General features: G+C 43.5%; 1 protein-coding gene across 1 annotated transcript in view; it reads right to left on the bottom strand.

Moving 5' to 3' along the window:
* Positions 1–23,711, bottom strand: part of LOC138658358 (proton channel OTOP1-like) — a 68,653-nt gene that overhangs the window by 30,629 nt on the left and 14,313 nt on the right. The window contains exon 3 of the mRNA XM_069745810.1: positions 10,623–10,759. Coding sequence (XP_069601911.1) covers positions 10,623–10,759 — 137 coding nt within the window. The remainder of the gene's footprint in view (positions 1–10,622; positions 10,760–23,711) is intronic.

Below are 23,711 nucleotides of genomic sequence, written 5' to 3'. Positions count from 1 at the left end.
GCCAAGTGCCAGAATAGGCGCATCTTCCAGATGTGCCTTTTCTGGGGTGGCTGGGGGCAGATGTTTTTAGCCGGGGGGGGGGGCAAAACCGTGGACCCTCTCCAGGCTATTAATATCTGCCCTAAGTCACAGGCTTTACCACTCTGGCGGAGAAAATTGCGCGGGAGCCCACGCCAATTTTTTCCGCGATTTAACCCTTAAATTTAACAGCTAGAGCGCCGAAATTTTGCACATACACACTACTAACATTAGTAGTGTGGAATATGCATAAAAATGGGGATATGACATGGTTTACTGTATGTAAACCATGTCTCATATCATGTCGGGTTTAGGCAGGAGAAATGAAAAGTCGTCAATTGAATTACCGGCTTTTCAACATTATCGCGCTGAAGTAAATATAAATATATATATATATGTGTCTCTATGACATATATATATATAAAAAAGAAACCCAACTTTGCAGTAAAGATCGCCGACCACCGACCCGATCCCACAGTGGGATCGGGTCGTGTTTCACGAAACCCGACTTTGCTAAAAGTCGGCGACTTTTGAAAATTGCTGATCTGTTTCGCTCAACCCTAATTTAAAGTTTTCAGAGCTATTTTTTTTCCTTTTGTCCCACTGCTTTATGGCCTTGTTCAGCATTGGTTGTTTACCCTCCATAGTAATGCCTGCTCTGGCTTTATGCTAATTGGTTAATTGCTGATTGTGACCATTTGGTTCCTGATGCTAGCAGTCACTCCATCTAATATATATAAAGCTGAATGTGTGTGTGTGTATGTATGTATGTATGTATGTATGTATGTCTGGGATTGGCATCTGCACCGTCGCAGCTACAGCCACAAAATTTTGCACAGTCACACGTCTGGACCCTGAGAGCGTCATAGGCTATGTTGTGAGGTGAAATTTTAACCCCGCGCTTTCCAATTCACCAAACAATTTTGCCCCTATCTACATAATGGGAAAAAAATGAAAGGAAAAGTGTAGGAGGCAAATTGACAGCTGCCAGATGTGAACAAGGGGGACTTAAAGAATGAGAGCGATGGCGCCAAAGAGTATATACCGTACAGTTGCTAAGGTGGGGCCCCGACATGGGATACTCACCACACACGGGGATATGAACACACACAAAATGCGCCACACACTACCACGTGCTTGAACACATATTACCCTCAGCACACATTTCACCACAAATACACCAACCTCGCCACATAAAAGTCGAAACACAAAAGTCTCCACTCAAAACTCGCCACGCGCAGAACTCGCCACATGCAAAAACTAGGCTCTTGCAAAACTCGCCAAAAGTGCAAAACTCACCTCATGGAAAACTCGCCACACGCAAAACTTGCACACGCGGAAAAATTGCCACATGCACAAAAGTTGCAACACATGCAAAAGTTGCCTCACACAAAACTTGCACATACTCAAAAGGCACCACACATAAAACTCGCCACGCGCAAAACTCACCATGCGCAAAACTTGCTGCACACAACTTGCTACACTAACCTGTCACATGCAACTCGACACACAAATAGTTGCTACACGCATGTTGCCACACAAAACTCATCTCACAAAAGTCGCTACATGCCTGTCGCCACACGCAACTCAACTGTCAGTCACATGACCTGTCTATTATGTGTATATGTGAGCTAATATATACTGCCAGGGGGAGGGCTTCCTGTTGGCTGGGGATTTATCAGGCTGCCAATTTAGCTTACAAATACTGAGGTAAAAATATTGACCAAATAACTTGTGAACGAGGTCTAATACAGGAGGAGATGACACACAGGTATATACTATATACAGGGGAGATGACACACAGATATGTACTATATACAGGAGAGATGACACACAGGTATATACTATATAGAGGAGGAGATGACATACAGGTACATATACTGTATATACAGGAGGAGATGACATACAGGTATATACTATATACAGGAGGAGATGGCATACAGGTATATGCTATATATAGAAGATGACATGCAGGTATATACTATATACAGGAGGAGATGACACACAGATATATACTATATACAGGGGAGATGACACACAGGTATATACTATATACAAGAGGAGATGACATACAGGTATATACTATATATAGAACGAGATGACATTCAGGTATATACTATATACAGGGGAGATGACATACAGGTATATACTATATACAGGAGATGACATACAGATGTATACTATGCTGTATATAAGGGAGATGACAAACATGTATATACTGAGGTGATGAGGTGAAAATGAGAGGTGTGAGGTGAAAATGAAAAGGTGTGAGTGCAAAATGAGAAGAGTGAGGAAAAATAGTGGAGTGATCAGAAAATGACAGATGTGAGGTTGAAATGACAAGTGTTATGGGGGAATGAGAGGCGTGAGGGAGAAAATGAGAGGTGTGAGGGAGAAAATGAGAGATGTGAGGGGGAAAATGAAAGATGTGATTGGGAAAATGAGAGGCGTGATGGGAAAATAAGAGAAGTGAGGTGCTATAACTAACCACAGATATTTACTATGCCCAGGCAACACCGGGCTCTTCAGCTAGTTTCATATATATTTAGTCTGGCTGGGATAGCACGCGTGCGGGGTCACGTGTGCAACAGTTTAAAGTGCTTGGCAGTTAGAAAATGGCAGTTGGACAGGGCAGGAGACAGGTAAGGTGCATAAGTTTTTCAAACAATTATGCTTCTTGGTCAGTCATACTACATTATGCATTTATCATATCAATCTGCTTCTTATTTGTTTTTACTTCTGCTTTCTCACAACTCACCCGCCCTTTAACACATTCTGGGTACTCTCTCTATGTCCAATCCTCCCTTCTCCCCTCACCCATGTATAACTCTGAGGCTCTACTGACATTTCTTACCCACTCCAAACCAGCCACTTCCGCCATGCAGCACTCAAAATGTTCATACAAATCATCCCACCACCTGCTCTTTCTGTTTTTTCTCCTTCTACTAGTTGCAGGTGACATCTCCCCCAACTCCGGGCCACCCTCCACCAGCATACATTATTCTCCTCCAGCTACATATAGAAACCCTGCTAATCTTATTAACATTCAGTGCATGCCTTCTCCTATTGCTTTCCACTGTGCTCTCTGGAATGCACGGTCGGTGTGTAACAAACTAACTTACATTCACGATCTTTTCCTCTCTAATTCCCTTAACCTTCTGGCTATTACAGAAACCTGGATCCAGCATTCAGACACCACCGCCGCTGCTGCACTCTTGCTTGGTGGGCTGAAATTTTCACATACCACCAGACCTGAGAACAGACAGGGTGGAGGTGTTGGTTTGCTCCTTTCATCACAATGTGCTTTCCAGGTCATCCCCCGGTTCCCTCACTCACATTTCCTTCCTTTGAAGTCCATGCCATCAGACTCTTTAAGCCCTTCTCCTTGCGAGTGGCACTTGTTTATCGCCATCCAGGCTCCTCCTGCCAGTTTCTAGACCACTTTGCCACCTGGCTTACTCACTTTCTATCCTGTGACATCCCCGCCCTCATCATGGGAGACTTTAACCTTCCCTTCAATGATCCCCTCTCCCAATCTGCCTCTCATCTTCTTTCTCTAACTTCTTCATTCGGCCTCTCACAGTTTACTAATTCTCCTATGCATGAGGAAGGGAATACTCTGGACCTGGTTTTCTCCCATCCCGGCTCGCTGCACGACGTTACTAAGTCCCCTCTCCCGCTCTCGGACCACAACCTTCTTTCCTTCTCTGTCAAGAATTGTCTCCTCACCCGGGACACCCCCACTTACCACACTTAACGGAATACACGTACCATTAATACCCAGCAGCTTGTGGACAATCTCCACACATCTCTAGCCCCCATCTCTTCCCTCTCCTGTCCAGACTTAGCATTGTCACACTTCAATAATACACTGAAGAATGCCCTGGATGAAGCAGCACCTTCTACACGCAGAAAGACCCGACACAGACAACGGCAGCCTTGGCACACTATGCAAACACGCTTTCTTCAGCGTTGCTCAAGGTGTGCAGATCGGCAGTGGAGAAAATCTCTCTTAGCAGAAGACTTCATCCACTATAAGTTCATGTTCAAAACCTATAACTCTGCCCTTTATCTGGCCAAACAATCCTACTTCACCACCCTCATCACCTCACTATCCAACAACCCAAAATGACTATTTGAAACCTTAAACTCCCTCCTGAAAACTAAAGTACAGGCCCCCATCACCAACCTCAGCGGTGAGTATCTTGCCACTTATTTCCTAGAAAAAATCAACCACATCCATCAGAATATCTCAGCGCAATCTCCTCAGTGCCTGGATCCCCTTCCCTGCCGCACCTCAAACTCACTAGACATCTTTGAGCCTGTTTCAGAAGAAGAAGTTTCCAAGCTCCTCGTTTCTGCTCGGCCTACAACCTGCAACAGTGACCCCATTCCTTCACATATCCTGCAGTCTCTCTCACCAGTGGTCACCACTCACCTGACTAAAATATTTAACTTCTCTCTTTCTTCAGGTATCTTTCCATCAGAATATCTCAGCGCAATCTCCTCAGTGCCTGGATCCCCTTCCCTGCCGCACCTCAAGCTCACTAGACATCTTTGAGCCTGTTTCAGAAGAAGAAGTTTCCAAGCTCCTCGCTTCTGCTCGGCCTACAACCTGCAACAGTGACCCCATTCCTTCACATATCCTGCAGTCTCTCCCACCAGTGGTCACCACTCACCTGACTAAAATATTTAACCTCTCTCTTTCTTCAGGTATCTTTCCCTCCTCATTTAAACATGCCATCATAACCCCTTTACTTAAAAAGCCATCCATGGACCAGAACTGCACTGCTAACTACAGACCTGTCTCTAACCTTTCCTTCTTCTCTAAACTCCTGGAACGCTTGGCCCACTCCCGTCTAATCCGCTATCTCTCAGATAACTCTCTTCTTGACCCCTTACGATCTGGTTTCCGCTCTTTACACTCCACTGAAACTGCCCTCACTAAAGTCTCTAATGATCTAATAACAGCTAAATCCAAAGGTCATTGCTCTCTGCTAATTCTTCTCGATCTATCTGCCGCATTTGATACTGTGGATCACCAGCTCCTCCTCACTATGCTCCGCTCTATAGGCCTCAAGGACACAGCCCTCTCCTGGTTCTCCTCCTACCTCTCTGACCGCTCCTTCGCTGTATCTTTTGCCGCCTCCTCTTCCTCTACTCGTCCCCTTACTATCGGGGTTCTGCAAGGCTCAGTCCTAGGCCCTCTTCTCTTCACTCTTTACACGGCCCCTATTGGACAAACAATCAGCAGATTTGGGTTCCAGTATCATCTCTATGCTAATGACACCCAATTATACACTTCTTCCCCCGACAGCACCCCTACCCTAATTCAAAATATCAAGGATTGTCTGTCTGCTGTCTCTAACATCATGTCATCCCTCTACCTGAAACTAAATCTCTCCAAAACGGAACTTCTTGTGTTTCTCCCTTCTACTAACCTCACTTTACCCAACATCGAAATTACCCTGGAGGGTTCAACTATAACTCCCAAGCAGCATGCCCGCTGTCTTGGGGTCATATTCGACACCGAACTTTCCTTTTTCTCCCTATATCCGATCACTCACTCGCTCTTGTCACCTGCATCTTAAAAACATCTCCAGAATCTGACCTTTTCTCACCGTTGAAACTGCTAAGACTCTTACTGTCGCTCTTATTCATTCTCGTCTGGATTACTGCAACTCTCTTCTGATCGGTCTCCCTCTTACCAAACTTTCTCCCCTCCAATTCATCTTGAATGCTGCAGCTAGAGTCATATTTCTGTCCAGCCGCTTCACCGATGCCTCCATCTTGTGCCAGTCATTACACTGGCTACCCATTCGCTACAGGGTCCAATATAAACTCATCTCTCTCACCCACAAAGCTCTCCGCAGTTCTGCACCGCCTTATATCTCCTCTCTCATCTCTGTCTATCGCCCTACACATGCCCTCCATTCTACAAATGACCTAAGACTAACATCCCCTGTAATCTGAACCTCACACCTCAGTCTCCAAGACTTCTCTCGTGCTGCGCCAGCTCTCTGGAATGCACTTCCCCAGACGATAAGACTGATACCTAGCCCTGACCTATTCAAGCGTGCTTTGAAAACCCATCTCTTCAAACAAGCCTACCACATCAACTACTCAGTAAACTAACTTTGCCCTGTTCCCTCCTTCCAAGTATTACTCTGAATCTGCACCCTACTATTCATCTGTCTTCACACCCTCCATACACATGATAACTGCACTTGATGCTTGACTATTGCACTTAAACACACAGGCTGATGACCGGATCATGCAGCTTTGTATGAAAATCCCTATTTATTTTAATTGCCAGACCTGAAATAACAATCACTTTTCACCTATTGTGTCTCCCCATTTCCTTGTAGATTGTAAGCTTGCGAGCAGGGACCTCACCCCTAATGTCACTGTTTAAATTGTCTTAACTTGTACTGAATTTATTGTCTGTCCATGTCCCCGCTTACTTGTAAAGTGCTGCGGAATATGTTGGTGCTATATAACTAAAAAATATTATTATTATTATTATTATTATTATTATAAGGCAGTCATTGACACACTCCACAAGGAGGGTAAGCCACAAAAGGTCATTGCTAAAGAAGCTGGCTGATCACAGAGTGCTGTATCCAAGCATATTAATGGAAAGTTGAGTGGAAGGAAAATGTGTGGTAGAAAAAGGTGCACAAGCAACCAGGATAACTGCAGCCTTGAAAGGATTTTTAAGAAATGGCCATTCAAAAATTTGGGAGATATTCACAAGGAGTGGACTGCTGCTGGAGTCATTGCTTCAAGAATCACCACACACAGACGTATCCAGGACATGGGCTACAAGTGTCACATTCCTTGTATCAATCCATTCATGACCAATAGAAAGCGCCAGAAGCGTCTTACCTGGGCCAAGGAGTAAAAAAACTGGACTGTTGCTCAGTGATCCAAGGTGTTGTTTTCAGATGAAAGTCAATTTTGCATTTAATTTTGAAATCAAGGTCCCAGAGTCTGGAGGAAGGGTGGAGAGGCCACAATCCAAGCTGCTTGAGATCTAGTGTGAAATTTTCACAATCAGTGATGGTTTGGGGAGCCGTGTCATCTGCAGGTGTGGGTCTACTGCAGGGTCGGACTGGCCATCTAGCAATTCTGGCAAATGCCAGATGGGCCTGTCTGGTCATGGGCTGCTTTGTCTGCTATGTTGTTAGCAGAATCGGTGTTCTCAAGATACCCATAATGTTAAGAGTTGTAACAGAGCACAAAGAGACTGACTCCGTCAGTTACCCCAGCGGTCCATGGGTATAATTAGACATTTTGGTCTTGTAGTACATCTTTCTTTCCTCCATCCAGGGTAATATATCCCATCTGGTACTTGGGAGCGGGGACAGCATGGGCCTCTGTGATTCCAAATGCCAGGGCTGAATTTCAGTCCCAGTCCATACCTGGTCCACTGTGTTTTATCAAGATCAAAGTCAGCGCAGCCGTCTACCAGGAAATTTTAGAGCACTTCATGCTTCCCTCTGCCAACAAGCTTTTTGGAGATGGAAATTTAATTCTCCAGCTGGACTTGGCACCTGTCCATACTGCCAAAAGTACCAATACCTGGTTTACAAACAACAGTATCACTGTGCTTGATTGGCCAGCAAACTCGCCTGACCGTAACCCCATAGAGAATCTATGTGGTATTGACAAGAAGAAGATGAGAGAAACCTGACTCAACAATGCAGATGAGCTGAAGGCTGCCATCAAGGCAACCTGGGCTTCCATAACACCTCAGCAGTGCCACAGGCTGATCGCCTCCATGCCACGCAGCATTGATGCAGTAATTGAAGCAAAAGGAGCCTGACCAAGTATTAAGTGCATTTACTGAACATACATTTTAGTAGGACAATATTTCAGATTTTAAAATCATTTTTCAAGCTGGTGTTATAAAGTATTCTAATTTACTGAGATAATGACTTTTAGGTTTTCATTGGCTGTAAGCCATAATCATCAACATTAACAGAAATATAAACACTTGAAATCGATCACTCTGTTTGTAATGAATCTACAGTATATAATATATGAGTTTAACTTTTTGTATTGAAGAACTGAAATAAATCAACTTTTTGATGATATTCTAATTTTGTGAGAAGCACATGTACTTTGCAGTCCTCTCCCCATCCTGGTTGCTCTTCTCTGAACTTGCTCCAGTTTTTCAATGTCTTTTTTAAAATGTGGTGCCCAGAACTGGACATAGTATTCCAGATGAGGCCTGACCAAGGAGGAGTAGAGGGGGATAATTACTTCACGTAATCTAGACTCTATGCTTCTCTTAATACATCATAGAACTGTTTGCTTTTTTTGCTGCTGCATCACACTGTTGACTTATGTACAGTCTGTGATCTATTAGTATACCCAATTCTTTCTCACACGTGCTGCTGCATAGTTCTATTCCTCTCATTCTACAGATGTAATTTTTGTATTTCTTGCCCAGATGTGGAATCTTGCATTTCTCCCTGCTAAATACCATTCTATTAGTCGCTGTCCATTGTTCAAGCTTATCTAGATCCTTCTGAATCTAGTGTTAGCTATCCCTCCTAGCTTTGCATCATCTGCAAATTTGATTAGAATGTTAGTTGGAAGGGACCTCCAGGGTCATCATGTCCAACCCCCTGCTCAATGCAGGATTCACTCAACCATCTCAGACAGATGTCTGTCCAGCCTCTGTTTGAAGACTTCCATTGAAGGAGAACTCACCACCTCTCGTCGCAGCCTGTTCCTGTCATTGATCACTCTCACGGTCAAAAAGTTTTTTCTAATATCTAAACTGTATCTTCTCCCTTCCAGTTTCACTCCATTGCTTCTCGTGTTTTTATGTGCAAATGGAAACACGAGAAGGAATGGAATCAGTGATCAGCGCAAATGGAGAAAGAAGTAGATTTCTCGAATAAAACACATTACATAGTTTCTTACTTTCATTTGTTCTACTAACTTATGGTAAAAATAAAAATTATGGTTACTCTTTAACGCTTAAAGGAGCTTTCCAGTGAAAATTATTTATCACCTACCTGCGGGATACATGATAACTTGCTGATTGGTGGGTGTCCCACCAATGGGACCCACATTATCCTCAATGGAAAGCTTTTATCCACATTACAACGTGGCAGACTGGACACATGGCACAAACAAAAGGGGTTGTCTGACTTGGGCATCATTCAAAAGCGTATATCACATTCTGAGTATGGCCCACGAGTTCAGGACTTACCGTGGGTTTCCTGACAGCCTCTACATATGTGCATGAGGTTGTAGAGTTCCACCAATGGTGTAGAGACCACCATTCCATTCTTTCTGTAATGTGCTGCTGGAAAAAGCTTAGCGCATCGCTCCTCAGCCCCATAGGGAATTAATGTAGCAGCGGTTGAACATGAGCTCTACTCATCCATTCTAACATGGATAAAAGTTCTCCATTCTGCCAAGTGACGTAGGTCCCAGCGGTCGGACACCAACCGATCAACAAGTTATCATCTATCTTGTTTTAACCAGACAACATCTGTAACGTGAATACGAATGAAATATAATGATAGAAAGGTGTTTCCTTTTGAGGTATAGGGTGATGTCAGCATCGATGTCAGTATTGCGCTTTAAAGTCCTTTGTCCAACTTAGTCTTTCCTATTCAAAAGTTTAGTATTACAACAGATTCCCTTTTCTCTTTTATTCCAAGAATCTCCTCCTTACAGAAGGAAAGCTCTGAATCTATAGACAGAAAAGGTATTGAAATACGTACAATCATTGTCTTGCCAATGTAATTGTTTCCAGTGAAATATAATCACATATAAAGGATCGGAATTACAAGTGAGCAACTTTCACAGAACCAAACCCACCTCGTACAGCCAACAGTAGCCCAGCCCTATCTGGGTATATGTATCATAAGAACCTTTACATTTATATATAGAGACCATTTATTATATGATATGGAAAAATTAGTTCCTAAATGTAGTATGGTTATGGGTGGTCTTGGAAAACTGAGCTCACAAATATAGTGGCCCAAGGTAAAGGTGGAGATAAAGAGAAGAGGGAAACTCATCAGCACGAATAGCCTTTTTTTGGAAGGAAGAACTTCATATGTTTGTAGAATACAAGATTCTGTAAAGGAAACATGGATGAAAGAGAATCTGTCAGAAAAGAAAAATGGTAAAAATGCTTTTGTCTTCCTTACTCGGTACTTTGCAAGGCTCATACAGATGACAGTAATTTCGGTCTGAGTGGGGTCGGTCAAAACATCGGATTGCACTTGGACCAATGTTATTAAATAAGGCCGTGCACATGTCTAATTTTTTCCTAGGACCAAAAATAACAGCATATGCCCAATTCACCTCCAATAATCAGATCTCACAGTATATATATACTGTAGATAATCAGAAAAATGATTAGATAGATAGATAGATAGATTTGACTCTTTGTTTCATTGCCTAGTAAAAATCAACAACTTACCATAAATACAAAAATAAATAAAATTGTTAGAATTGGAACTTGCCTATGAACACAATAGCTTTTCCACTTTTATCACTCACTGGCTGGAGCATCAGTTTATGGACGTGACTTAACAGAGCAGGGAAAAAACTGTGATTTATCTTCTTACCTGGAAAACTGTGTGAATAATATGAGTCACCGGGTATATTCCTTCAATTATCGACATGCATTCTATGTATCCAACAAAGTAGCCGAGCTTCAGAGCGTGCATCGCTATTGTGGTTACTGCAAACAGACCTACACCACCTAGGCACGGAATCCAAAGATAATGTCAGCACAGGTGTTAGTGGAGAAACCTTCCACAGAAAACATCACTATGAGTATGTGACCAGTGTAGACACTAGTGGAGTTAATCTACGGTTTTATCTACACCATTTCAATTTAAAGGGGATTATTAATACAGATGTAAATCCTTTGTGAAATGAAGAAACTTCATAATTTATTTTCTGTTTAAAATTCTGATCTGTTCCCAAGCTCTAAAGTGTGGTTAGTTGCCCTCCTGCCCCTTATTTGCTTTTGCAGGCTGCTCAAAGCACAGAGTATAGAGTTTTTGAGTCTGTGCTTTGAATGGAAGGTTGTCTATCAGTCAAGCATAGCCCTGCATGCAAGAGGTGGGCTCAGCCAGCAGCTCTGAGAGCACAATCTGTGCACATGATGTCATGGTAGGCCTGGCCGGTGAACCTCAACAAGTAGTGAGTGACTTAGGATGCATACAGGGAGGGAAATCATAGAAGTAGTGCAGGCACCTCAGAGAAGAATACCAACTAGTATTTTGGCAACAGGGGAAGGTGTAAGGTGTTCCAAAGTTCTAAATTATATTATAATAAATAAATACATTATATGACTCATTACTCACCTACACTATACTGAGCCTGTGTGGTGCCAGTGTCAGCAAAAGTCACCTCACTGCAGAAGAGTCTCAGTATAGCACATCTGAGGTTAACTAAAGTGAATTTAACAATGAAGAGACTGCTGGCAGCAATTTATCCATCTTGAAACTGTATAGAAGTCTCAAGATGGTGCTCAGTAAGTGTAGTGGACAACACTTAAGATGGTAGTGAGGAAGCTGTAGGACAGACACAACTATGGTAAAATAGCCAGAGAGTGTTGCCTCCTGGAAAATGTAGTTTGGCTTCAAGGGGCACAAGGGGAGCTAAAAAAAAAAAGGAAAACGAAGTTAACAGGGAGATTGGTGACACGCTACAATGGTTAGAAAACCTCTTTAATCAGTAGTGTACCACCAATAGTGGCCACCATGCGTCCCATGAGTTGTGGAAGCCTGGTGCTGAATGATGAGATCACTTGACCACACCTGCTGCATTGAGCCCCTGTTCACACACAAACAGATCGGAGAAGTGGGTCACAGGGTTGGAGCTAGGCAAGTCATTTATTTACTTTGTCTGATTATTTTTGGGGGCCATCATACTGTGAGAGAAGGGTTATGGCAGTCATCATACTGTTGTAGAGGGGATGTGGGGAATCATACTGCATGGGGAGGGCTTTAGGGCCATCATGCCATGTGGGGGGCTGGAGGGATAACATACTGTGTGGCAGGCTGTTGGGGTATTGTGTGGGAAACTCTGGGGGAAATTATACTGTTTGAGGAGCTGCAGGTGTAACATACTGGAGAGTTCACTGTAGGTACATAACACTGTACTGGGGAATTGTGGGGGCATCATACTGTGTGCAGGCTCACTGTGGGTGCATCATACTGTGTAGGTGATCACTGTGGGGGCATCAGACTGCGGAGATCACTGTAAAGATCATCATAATGTGTGTGAGGTCATTGTGGGGTAATCATACTGTGTGGAAGGTCAAGGTGGGGGCATCATACTGTGTAGGCGGTCACTGTGGGTGCATCAGACTGTCCAGGACATCATAATGTGTGGGAGGTCATTGTAATATCATCATACTGTGCAGAAGGTTAAGGTGGGGGCATCATACTGTGTAGGCAGTCACTGTGGGTGCATCAGACTGTCAAGAACATCATAATGTGTGGGAGGTCATTGTGGGGTCATCATACTGTGCGGAAGGTCAAGGTGGGGGCATCATACTGTGTAGGCGGTCACTGTGGGTGCATCAGATTGTAAAGAACATCATAAAGTGTGGAAGGTCATTGTGGGGTCATCATACTGTGTGCAAGGTCAAGGTGGGGGCATCATACTGTGTAAGCGGTCACTGTGGGTGCATCAGACTGTGAAGGACATCATAATGTGTGGGAGGTCATTGTGGGGTCATCATACTGTGCAGAAGGTCAAGGTGGGGGCATCATACTGTGTAGGCGGTCACTGTGTGGGCATCAGACTGTCAAGGACAACATAATGTGTGGGAGGTCATTGTGGGGTCATCATACTATGCGGAAGGTCAAGGTGGGGGCATCATACTGTGTAGGCGGTCACTGTGGGTGCATCAGATTGTAAAGAACATCATAAAGTGTGGAAGGTCATTGTGGGGTCATCATACTGTGTGCAAGGTCAAGGTGGGGGCATCATACTGTGTAAGCGGTCACTGTGGGTGCATCAGACTGTGAAGGACATCATAATGTGTGGGAGGTCATTGTGGGGTCATCATACTGTGCAGAAGGTCAAGGTGGGGGCATCATACTGTGTAGGCGGTCACTGTGTGGGCATCAGACTGTCAAGGACAACATAATGTGTGGGAGGTCATTGTGGGGTCATCATACTATGCGGAAGGTCATCATATTGTGCATGTGTGCACTCACCCAGATGATACTTCTTAAATTGAAAAAAATCCTTTCTGTAGATCAGAGAAGTCTCCCACAAAATACAGCTGTCAGGTTCCACCATGTACCGTCTAATTCTCTCAGAGAACACTCTGTAGGGGTACTCTGCTGCCACTATTTATTAAGGGGACACTTTATTGACATTTTTTTCATGCGGTTCTATTGATGGCACTATTATCTATAGGGGGCAGTCTAGTGACATTTTCATCAGGGGCTTCCTCTTGTCCGCATTGTTGTTTATAAGGTCACTTTAATTACCGCATTGGCGACACAGGAGGAGGTTTCTATGGCACAGAAATAATGGCGATCATCTCGCATAAACCTAGGACAGTCCTTGTTTCTATAGCGATGAGATATTGGCACCAGCACCCTTTATCATTAGGTAATTGCCAGGCTAGGCAGTTTCGACATTTACATCTACATCCACAAAATCACAAAGTCAGAAAGTAAAATAAGTAAAACCCAACCACAGATACATGTTGTCATCTACTGACAATAGATTTATCACAATGCTCAGATTTTTCACTGTCATTTTAAAGAAAAAGAAGACTTTGGTCCTCATGCATAACAATTGTTGTCTATAACAACCAATCAGGTCTCCTCTTTCATTTTAGAAAACGCTCTGGGAAGATAAATGATGCAATTTGATTGGCTGAAACGCTGCCATTATTCCTCAGAGCCGCTTTTATTGATGAGGGCCATTGTGCATTCATTAGGCTTGGTTTTAACCTTTCACCTCTTGAGATGCAATTTCGCTGAACTTATCTTTAACCTTGGGGAATTTTCAAGAGATTTATTGACATAGATACCAACAAGGACGTGACCTATTTCACTAACAATCTGTCAATGTCACGCCAAGGGCAATTTACAATGTAATAAAGGAAGTGACACAGTACAACCATGTCATTGGCGATATCCATTTATTATCTCCATTTATTGCATTGTCAAATGGATCCATAGACTTCCAGATGGACACCAAATTGGCCTTGATGGCATACCTCATGTGAATGAGCCCATACTCTTAAGGCGCTTTCATATTGCGTTCGTGGGTCCCATTGGGGCATAAGTCCGATCCTCCCCACAAAAAGGTATTCGAACGTATGCGCCAGCGGGGTCACAGTGTGTAATGGTGTCAGCAAAGTGAACGTGCATTCTGACGTGCACCATTTTCGGGAGTGTATACCTACTGGAGGCGGAAGCACTCAACATACATCTGATTGCCCGCCTCCTGTAAGTGTACACCCCTGATAATGATGCACGTCAAAGCGCACATTCCCTCTGTCTGCATAGTTACAGTCTATGGTCCATCGGTACAGATTTCAAAACCATGTTTTGCAGGGGGTTCGGACATATTCCCAATGGGACCCATGAGCGCAGCGTGAAAGCATCCTTAAGTGATACTGGTAATTGTGACAATGGCATTTAAAAGGTTGGAAATGAGAGAAGGTGACCCTTCCAATGCTATTAGGCATGACTGTTGGGTGCCGACTGCATTGTAACGTCAGCCGCAGAGGGGCCGACTATTAAAAACCCCAGTGTCTGGCATGTTTGCTTTCTTTTGAAGCCAAGCCAGTGGCTGGGCTTCACAGGAGATAGATAATTTCACTATACACTAGAATATTACAGTGTATAAACTAGAGTTGAGCGAATATGTTTGGAATCAGTCGCCGAATCTTAATTTGCCATATTGGTACCCTATTTGTGCTGATTTTATGTTTGACGATCGATTCTTAACATATTCGGTTTTTCTACTCCCATTGAATCCAATGACATTCAGCTGTGTTCAGTAAATATTGCTAAAACAATATATTTGTTGTAATCAGAACAGAATTTTGAAAAATTCGCTCAACGCTAGTACTGACCCATTTGTGACATTTTAATTTTTTTTCGTTTTCATTTAACCCCCCCCCCCTCCCCCTTTCAAAGAGACATAAAATTTTTATTTTTCTGTCCACAAAGCTGTATGTGGGCTTGTTTTTTATCGAGACAAGTTGCACTTCTGAAGGACACCGTATATTTTATCTAGTGCGTTGAAATTTAAAAAAAAAAAATGCAATTCCACAATTGTTTTTTGGTCTTTTTGTGTACTTTGTTCGCTATATGGTAAAACTGACCTGGCAGTATGATTCTCGAGGTCAGTACAATTATGCAGAACCTAAACATATAGGGTTTTTTTCTATTTAAGTGGCGAAAAAAAATTAAAAATTAATAAAAAATGTAATCAGCCATCAATGCCAGGAAAGTTCGAGGCTCAGCATGCTTTCCAACAGCAAAGTCAGGGGCACAACATATGACGTAAATGTACGTGATATGTTGTGAAGAGGTTAAACAAGCGATCAAGTGATCACATGTTCAAGTCATCTAATAGATCCAATAAAAAATGTAGAGAAAAAAAAATATTTCTAAAAGTATAAAATAAATGTATAATTATAAACAAAATAAAAACTAAAGTTATAAAAATTCATATCATTCCACTTTTCCCAAAACGTAGATAAAATCTTGGAAATATAAAAAATGACATATTTGATATCACCGCATGGCATAAGTGTCCGAAATAACAGAATATCATAATAGTTATCCAATACAGTGAGTACAAAACATAATAAATCGCTGTCAGAATTGCTGTTTTATGGTCACTTTGCTTTCAAAATAAGTTGATTAAAAAAGAGATCAGAAAGCCGTATGGACCCCAAATTAAAACCAATAGAATCTACAGCTCGAATCCCAAAATAACAAACCCACAGAGAACTCCATCAAGTGAAAAATAAAAATGTCATAGTTCTTGGAAAGCGAGGAGGTTTGAAAAAATGAAAAAGGACATAGGGCTTGTGCGATTTTCAATGACTTACAGAATGGAGAAGATGGATATTTTTTATCATTTTTTTAAAATCTCCACATCAGAGAAAATCAGATCACACTGTGATCAAACGCTGATCAGAGTGTGATTAGCATAATCGGCCTGATTTTCTCCGATAGGTGAAAATCGGTCATGTGACCCTAGCCTTAATTTTATTCTGCGTCTTCACCCAGTGTGAAATAAAAATATATGGTTTTACAAAGGATGGTACATCAAACTATTGTGCTAGTGCAAAATCAATGCATTCCCTGAAAGCTAGGTATCAAATTCAACTCTGCTGCAGCTCTTCATTAATGCCCAGGTACGGACACAGAAGAGAGCCCACTGTGCAACAGTAGATGAGCCCTTTGTAGCCCAATAATGCGCCCATTAATGTTTCTGTGACTCAAAGTAGCAAGCAAATTCTATGTGGAAGCAGCCCCCTTACCTCTTGTGACCCTATGCAACTGCACAGGTTGCACCAATGGTGTGTCCGCCCCCGCTATAACCTAAATGTTATTTTTAGTTACTAAACAAAACTGGGGGAAGTGGAAATAGAGATTTTTTCATTGTTTACATAATAATGGTCCCATTTGCCCCGAGGCCAGTCCACTTCCTAGGATTCTTTCACGAAGTTTAGTGCTTTATAATTCTTTCCATCAGAATATATCAGATTTGGTCTCCCCGGACCGGTGTGTAGGCAGAATATTCCTTTGTTAGTCTAAAGTCACATCCGTGGTGCACTGTTCACATGTGCCACTATGGTCAAAAGTTTTGAGACTAACACAAAGTTTGGTTTTCACACAGTTTGCTGCTTTTTCGATCTTTAAATCAGATGTTTCTACAGGTACTGAAGTTCAATTTAGGAATTTGATAAGTTCTTAGACTTCTATTTACAAACTAGATGGTGGCCCGATTCTAATGCGTCGGGTATTCTAGAATATGTTTGTATGTATGTATATAGCAGCCACATAGTATATAGCACAGGCCACGTAGTATATAGGAGCCACGTAGTATATAGGAGCCACGTAGTATATAGCAGCCACGCAGTATATAACACAGCCATGTGGTATATCACACAGCCCACATAATGTATAGCACAGGCCACGCAGTATATAACACAGCCCACGTAATATATAACACATCCCACACAATATATAACACAGCCACACAGTATATAACACAGCCCACACAGTATATAACACAGGGCACGCAGTATATAACACAGCTCACGTAGTATATAGCACAGCCCACGCAGTGTATAACAAAGCCCACGCAGTATATAACACAGCCCACACAGTATATAACACAGCCACACAGTATATAGCACAGCCCATGCAGTATATAACACAGGCCACGCAGTATATAACGGTGTCCATGCAGTATATAGCAGTGGCCACGCAGTATATAACAAAGCCCACGCAGTATATAACACTGCCCACGTACTATATAACACTGCACACATAGTATATAGCAGCCACGCAGTATATAACACAGCCCACATAATATATAGCACAGCCCACGCAGTATATAACACAGCCCATGCAGTATATAACACTGCCCACGTAGTATATAGCAGACACGCAGTATATAACACAGCTCACGTAGTATATAGCAATGTGGGCACCATATCCCTGTTAAAAAAAACTTAAAATAAAAAATAGTTATATACTCACCCTGCGGCATCCAGCGAAGCTGTCCCGATGCGCGCAGCTGCTGCCAGCTTCCGTTTCCAGAGATGCATTGCGAAATTACCCAGATGACTTAGCGGTCTGACTGATGACCCATTCTTGTCTAATCAGTGCTTGGAGTTTATCACAATGTTTGTGTTTTTGTTTATCTGTAAGGAGATGGACATGCTGCCCATGTTTCCCTCTTGAAGAAACAAGTTTATTTTTATAAAATGTTATGAGATGTAATGTGAACTGTGAGGTGCGGTAAGGGTATTGGTGCTATTGATAATGTGTTTAGTTTGTAGAGACAGTTAGAATTAATTTTGGGACACGCCCAGTGTGGGAGGGGATAAGTTACAGGGAAAGTGACAATTTCCTGTCATAGAGTCAGGTAGGGCCTGGAGTGCATAACAGGTGGCCCTAAAGGTTCAAGGTGAGCAGTAGCGCATTTTGGGGTGACCCTAAGTGAGAGCAGAACGAAGAAAAGGGTTAGCAAGATCTGGGGCAGAAGTGACTAAGAGACAGAGTGACCTTCCAGAGATGGGTACTAAGAGAGAATGCCTAGCCATGAACCCTATGAGCTTATAACGCTGCAAGGTCACGGGCTGACTACATAGGACGAGTAAAGTGTCCCAGGTGGGAGTTCCAGAGCGTCAGCATTACCAGCTACACTGACACCTTAATGGAAAAAGAGGACGCGGCACCGCTGGACAAGTAAACGACTCTTGCTAAGTAGGACTGTAGTGTTAAAGCTGGGTTCTGGTGAAATAGTGAGAAACAGTGAACATAGAAGACAATATCGAAACGAAGGAAGGAAACTTTATGGAGTTGTAAAGGAAACATTTAGAAGACTGTGCATCTGCTATCTCTTGTGTATATTCCCGTTCAGTAAAAGGTTTAATTAGGAATGGTGGTCTCCCTCATTGAACTGTGAAACATCTGGTCCTGGCAAATTAGCGACATTGATTACATGTAGCCTGCACGGGCATAATGCCCTCATATCACAAGTCCACACACTCAGCCAGGACCCCCATTTTCATGTAGCCTCATCCTCGGCTACCGCACTGCACCATGTTACATACCCACCCATCTTTTTTTTTGGATTGACCACAGGTTCTGATTGGGAAGGAGTGTAAGTGTCTCTGGTTTCCTCCTTACTTAACTATTGCAGTCTACCATTAGTGGCCACCTCACACTTGACCTAGTCCTGACACTGCTGGCTTTCCTTGGGATGTACATCGGAATCTAAGAGGTAAGATTTCTCCTTGTGGAGAATGACATGCCTGGCATGTCAGTGTAAGGAGGCTTACACACCATGCAATGCTTCTCTGGGAAATTTGCATAGGGCTGCCCAGGCATGGCAAAGGAAGAGAAGCCTGTAAATCTACTGTCCTTAGCGCCACAAAATTTGACACAGGCAAGGTTAATACTGACTTTGCCAGAAGTTTACTGATCTAGGGACAACTGCAGTACCCCTAGACATTAATGGCAACCCTAACAAGTGAGACCATTGCACAGTATGTTCTGTGGTTTTAATCTCTCCATTCTCCTCTTTACTTTGTAATATACAAGGAAATACACAGAATCCCGCAATTATTCTGTTATATGATCTGATGTACTAGAAACAATATAGGATGGCATTGAATTAACCCCTTCCCCACATTCTCCTTATTTGTACAGGCCAATTTTGGAGTTGGTGTATGACTGAGCCCACCCCACGACCGGCAGATAATGACTGTACATCACATCCATGATCTACCTCTAACAGTGCAGCATTTTATATGCCCATCGGATGCGGTGGACTGATAGGTTGTGCTGGCAGATTGAGGTTGTTGAAGACCACTATCCCTACTATCGCAAAGCTCTGTTGATACCAACCTATGGCTGGGCTTTAAACAATACCGTAATTTTTACTATACACATTAACACTGAAGTATTGCTGTATATATGTTACACTCCTGTCCTGGGTATCCCATGTTCCACTTCCATCTCCTGGGTCTGCTGACCTCTGTTGTGCTCCACATCGGGTTTTGCAAGTTGCCCAGTGTAGATCAATTACATCCCCTCACTAGGCCTATTTAAAGCCCATTAAGACACATGCATATGTCTTGGAATTGAGACTGTAGTCCTATGTTTGAGGTGCTCCACCATCTGTGCTGTTTGTGTTTGTGCTTGCATTCATCCTTGCTGGGTTCCACTTCATCTGTCCTGCTGCTTTTGAGATCGCTGAGTGTTCCAAGTCCTCACTGCCCACGTGCCTTCCTGCCTGCTGCAACAGTGCCCAGGACCTGTGTGCCCACCCGTACCTGGGGCTTAGTGGATCCTTACAAGGTGATTCTAACAATGTGGTTCAAGCATTCAAGCAATCTGTCCAATCATAGTTTCAAGTCACCTAAGGGAACTAACACATTCACTAAAAAGTAGAAAAATAAAGGTTTCCAAATTTTAAAAAATATTAAAAACACATAATTAAATTCACACCTTTTTTCCCAATAAAAAATAAAGATACTAAAAAAGTGAAAAACACACATACAGTTGTGTGAAAAAGTGTTTGCCCCCTCCTGATTTCCTATTCTAGCATTAAACAAAGATAACACAAGTAAACACAAAATGAAATTTTGGTCTTTATTATCAAAGAAACAAGAAATCCAAACCTGTGTGAAAATGTGATTACCTCCCCCCCACACCTTAATACATAAATTAACTGTGGTTTATCACATCTTTGTAAGCTGAGTTCAATATCCCTAGCCACACCCAGGCCTGATTACTGTCACACCTGTTCTCAATCAAGAAATCACTTAAATAGGACCTGTCTCACAAAGTAAAGTAGACCAAAAGTTCTTCAAAAACTAGACCTCATGCCTCGATCCAAAGAAATTGTGGAACAAATGAGAAACAAAGTAATTGAGATCTGTCAGTCTGGAAAAGGTTATAAAGTCATTTCTAAAGCTTTGGGATTCCAGAAAATCACTGTAAGAGCCATTATCCATAAATGGCAAAAACATGGAACAGTGGTGAACCTTGGGACGGGCGAAGTATATTTCCACCCTTGATTCTGCTAGCGGGTACTGGCAGGTGCCCAAGGCAGAACATGACCGGCCAAAAACAGCATTTGTATTGCCCATGGGACTGTTCGAGTCCAATCTTATGCCCTTTGGCCTGACTAATGCTCCAGGAACGTTCCAGCATTTAATAAAGAGGTGTTTGGTAGATTTAAATTTTGAGGCCACCTTGATCCACCTTGATGACATCATCGTCTACGTGCCCACCTTAGAGGAACACCTACGGTGACTCGAACAAGTGCTGAGCCTGTTGCAGAGTGATGGCCTGAAAGTAAAGCCACCGAAATGTCGTCTATTTAATAAGCAGATTGAGTGTTTGGGGCATATTGTGTCAAGTGAAGGAGTAAGACCTGCACGAAAGAAAGTGACGGCGTTGCAAGAATGGCCGACGGTGAAAGATTTACAGGCTTTCTTAGGGCTTACTGGCTACTACAGGAGATTTGTGAAAGACTTCACCTGTATCGCAAACCCCTTGTTGGAATTGTAAAAGGGAGTGTCAGCCGGCTCAAGGAACCGAACCATACAGTGGGGCGCCCGACAAGAGGAGGCCTTCTGGGCTTTGAAAATGGTCCTCTCAGAGGCCCCTATACTTGCTTATGCTAATTTTTCACAGCAATTCATCCTTCACACTGATGGAATTGTACATGACCTGAGAGCAGTCCTGTCGCAGGTACAAGGAGAAAATGAATGGGTGATAGCCTACGCTAGCCGGTTGCTGCATGATTCAGAGCGAAACCCCGACAATTATAGCTCTTTCAAATTGGAGCTGCTGGCCCTGGTATGGACCACGATGGAGACATTTGCAGAGTACTTATCTGGATCGTAAGTATTGGTGAGCACGGATAACAATCCTTTAGACCACCTCGAGAATGCAAAGCTAGGGGCTCTGGAACAAAGGTGGGTGGCCTGCATGGCGAAGTATCAGTAAAAGATTCTCTACTGGGCTAGGGCCGAGAATACCCATGCCTACGCCCTTTACAGGGTGACACACAAACTTCCTGACCATGACCAGGATGAAGAGCTGGATGCAGTGGAGATCCCTGGATTGCAAATCCTGCTCTTCTGGTTGATGGAGATCGAAGAAGGGTCCAAAGATCAAGTACTAGTGTGGTCCCGAGATGATTAGATTCAACTCCAACAGCTGGACAAGGAGACTGCTCAGCTGCGACATTTGGTGACGTTGAAGCAACTTACTAGTCAAAGGGAGAGAAATGTGCTGTCCTCAGGCACCCTGCGAATTTTAGGACAACGGGAAAGACTCTGCTTGAAAGATGGATTGTTGTATCGGAAAGTATAGCTGTTGCAACAAGAGGAAGTCACTTTGCAATTAGTACTCCCGGAGAAAGCAATCAAAATTGTGGCTACCGAGGCTCATGAGTGGGGGTTCACTTCGTTGCAGAGAAAACGTTCTTGTGGCTTCAGAAATTAGTGTTTTACCCACGACTGAGGAATGCGGTGGAAGATGCATGTCAACAATGCAGAAGCTGTGGGATGGCTAAACCCTCAAAACAGCGGGCCCCAACCCAAGCCATTGTGACCTCTGCCCCTCAGTTAGTATTGATGATTGACTACCTGACTATAGGACCAGCACATCTTGACTACGAACATTGTCTGGTGATGACCGACCAATTCACCAAATTTGCTGTGGTAACTCCAACTAGAGATCAGACTGCCAAATCAACTGCACAGGCTATCTGTTGAGATTTGATCTGTGTGTACGGCTGCCCGAAAAGGATCCACTCTGATCAAGGCACTTACTTCCAAGGATGAGTTATGGAAGAACTGCACTGTTTGTACCAGATTGAGAAGTCCAGAACTACTCCCTACCATCCTCAAGGGAATGGCGCCTGTGAACGCTTCAATCAAACATTAATTCTGATGTGACATACGTTGGAAGAAGACCAGAAGATACAATGGCCTGAGTTTGTGGCAGAGTTGGTGTGGGTGTACAACATCCGAGAGCACACCACTGCTGGGTTCACGCCGTACACCATGCTGTTCTGGTGACAAGGACAAGAGTTTACAGAGCTAGAACTGGACCCAGAGGGAGACTACCCGCGGACAGGGGTGTCCTCTTGGGTTAAGGAACATCGGCACTGATTGCAGACTCTCTGTCGGCTGGTGCACATGAAGTTTCAGGAACTTAAGCACCATGAGGCACCACCTATTTGCGGGACAGCTCTACGATCCAGGGACCGAATCTTGGTCTGGATTAAGCGGCCACGGGAAAATTGGAAAGCCAGTGGGAGCGTACTCCACACCGAGTGATACGACTGGTTGGTCCCAATGGTCCGGTGTATGAAGTTCAGCCTGAACAGGAGGGGGAAGCACCCACTAGAGTAGTCCATCATAGTATGTTGCGGCCCTGCTTGTCCAAGGAATCCAAAATTGGGGAAGAGCTGAAAAAAACAGGGAGGTGCTCCCAGCTCCAGTCCCCGACTTCAATGAAGAAGAGGGAATGTTAGCTCCATGCTCAAGCCTCAATGATGTGCCACCTACCTACCTTGGGAAGAAGAACACTGAGTCACCCACGCTGGAAGTCCCTAAAGCACAGATCGACCAGGTCAGAGCATCTCTTTACTGTCCAAAGTAAACTATGCCGGTCAGAGTGAACCGCAGCTGGAGTCCTTCCCGCCCGTTATGAGCAAGATCAGTTTATCTGGCAGAAAATTATCCAAGAAGTCGAGAAGTGTTAACGACTGATGAAGAAGCTCTTGCCTGTGGAATTGGGAGTTAAAGGAAGGCGGGGATGGGAGGACTGGGCTGTTGAGGCTGCTGAAGCATCGGGTCTGGAACTGCTGGAGCCAAACCTCCTGTTTCTGTGGGGAATGAGATTGCAGCTGGAGCGAGTCGGTAACAAGGATGAAGGGGGTGTGTCCAGTCA

This window comes from Ranitomeya imitator, chromosome 1 (assembly GCF_032444005.1).
Source record: "Ranitomeya imitator isolate aRanImi1 chromosome 1, aRanImi1.pri, whole genome shotgun sequence".
Lineage (NCBI taxonomy): Eukaryota > Metazoa > Chordata > Amphibia > Anura > Dendrobatidae > Ranitomeya > Ranitomeya imitator.
This window is presented reverse-complemented; position numbering and strand designations above follow the sequence as displayed.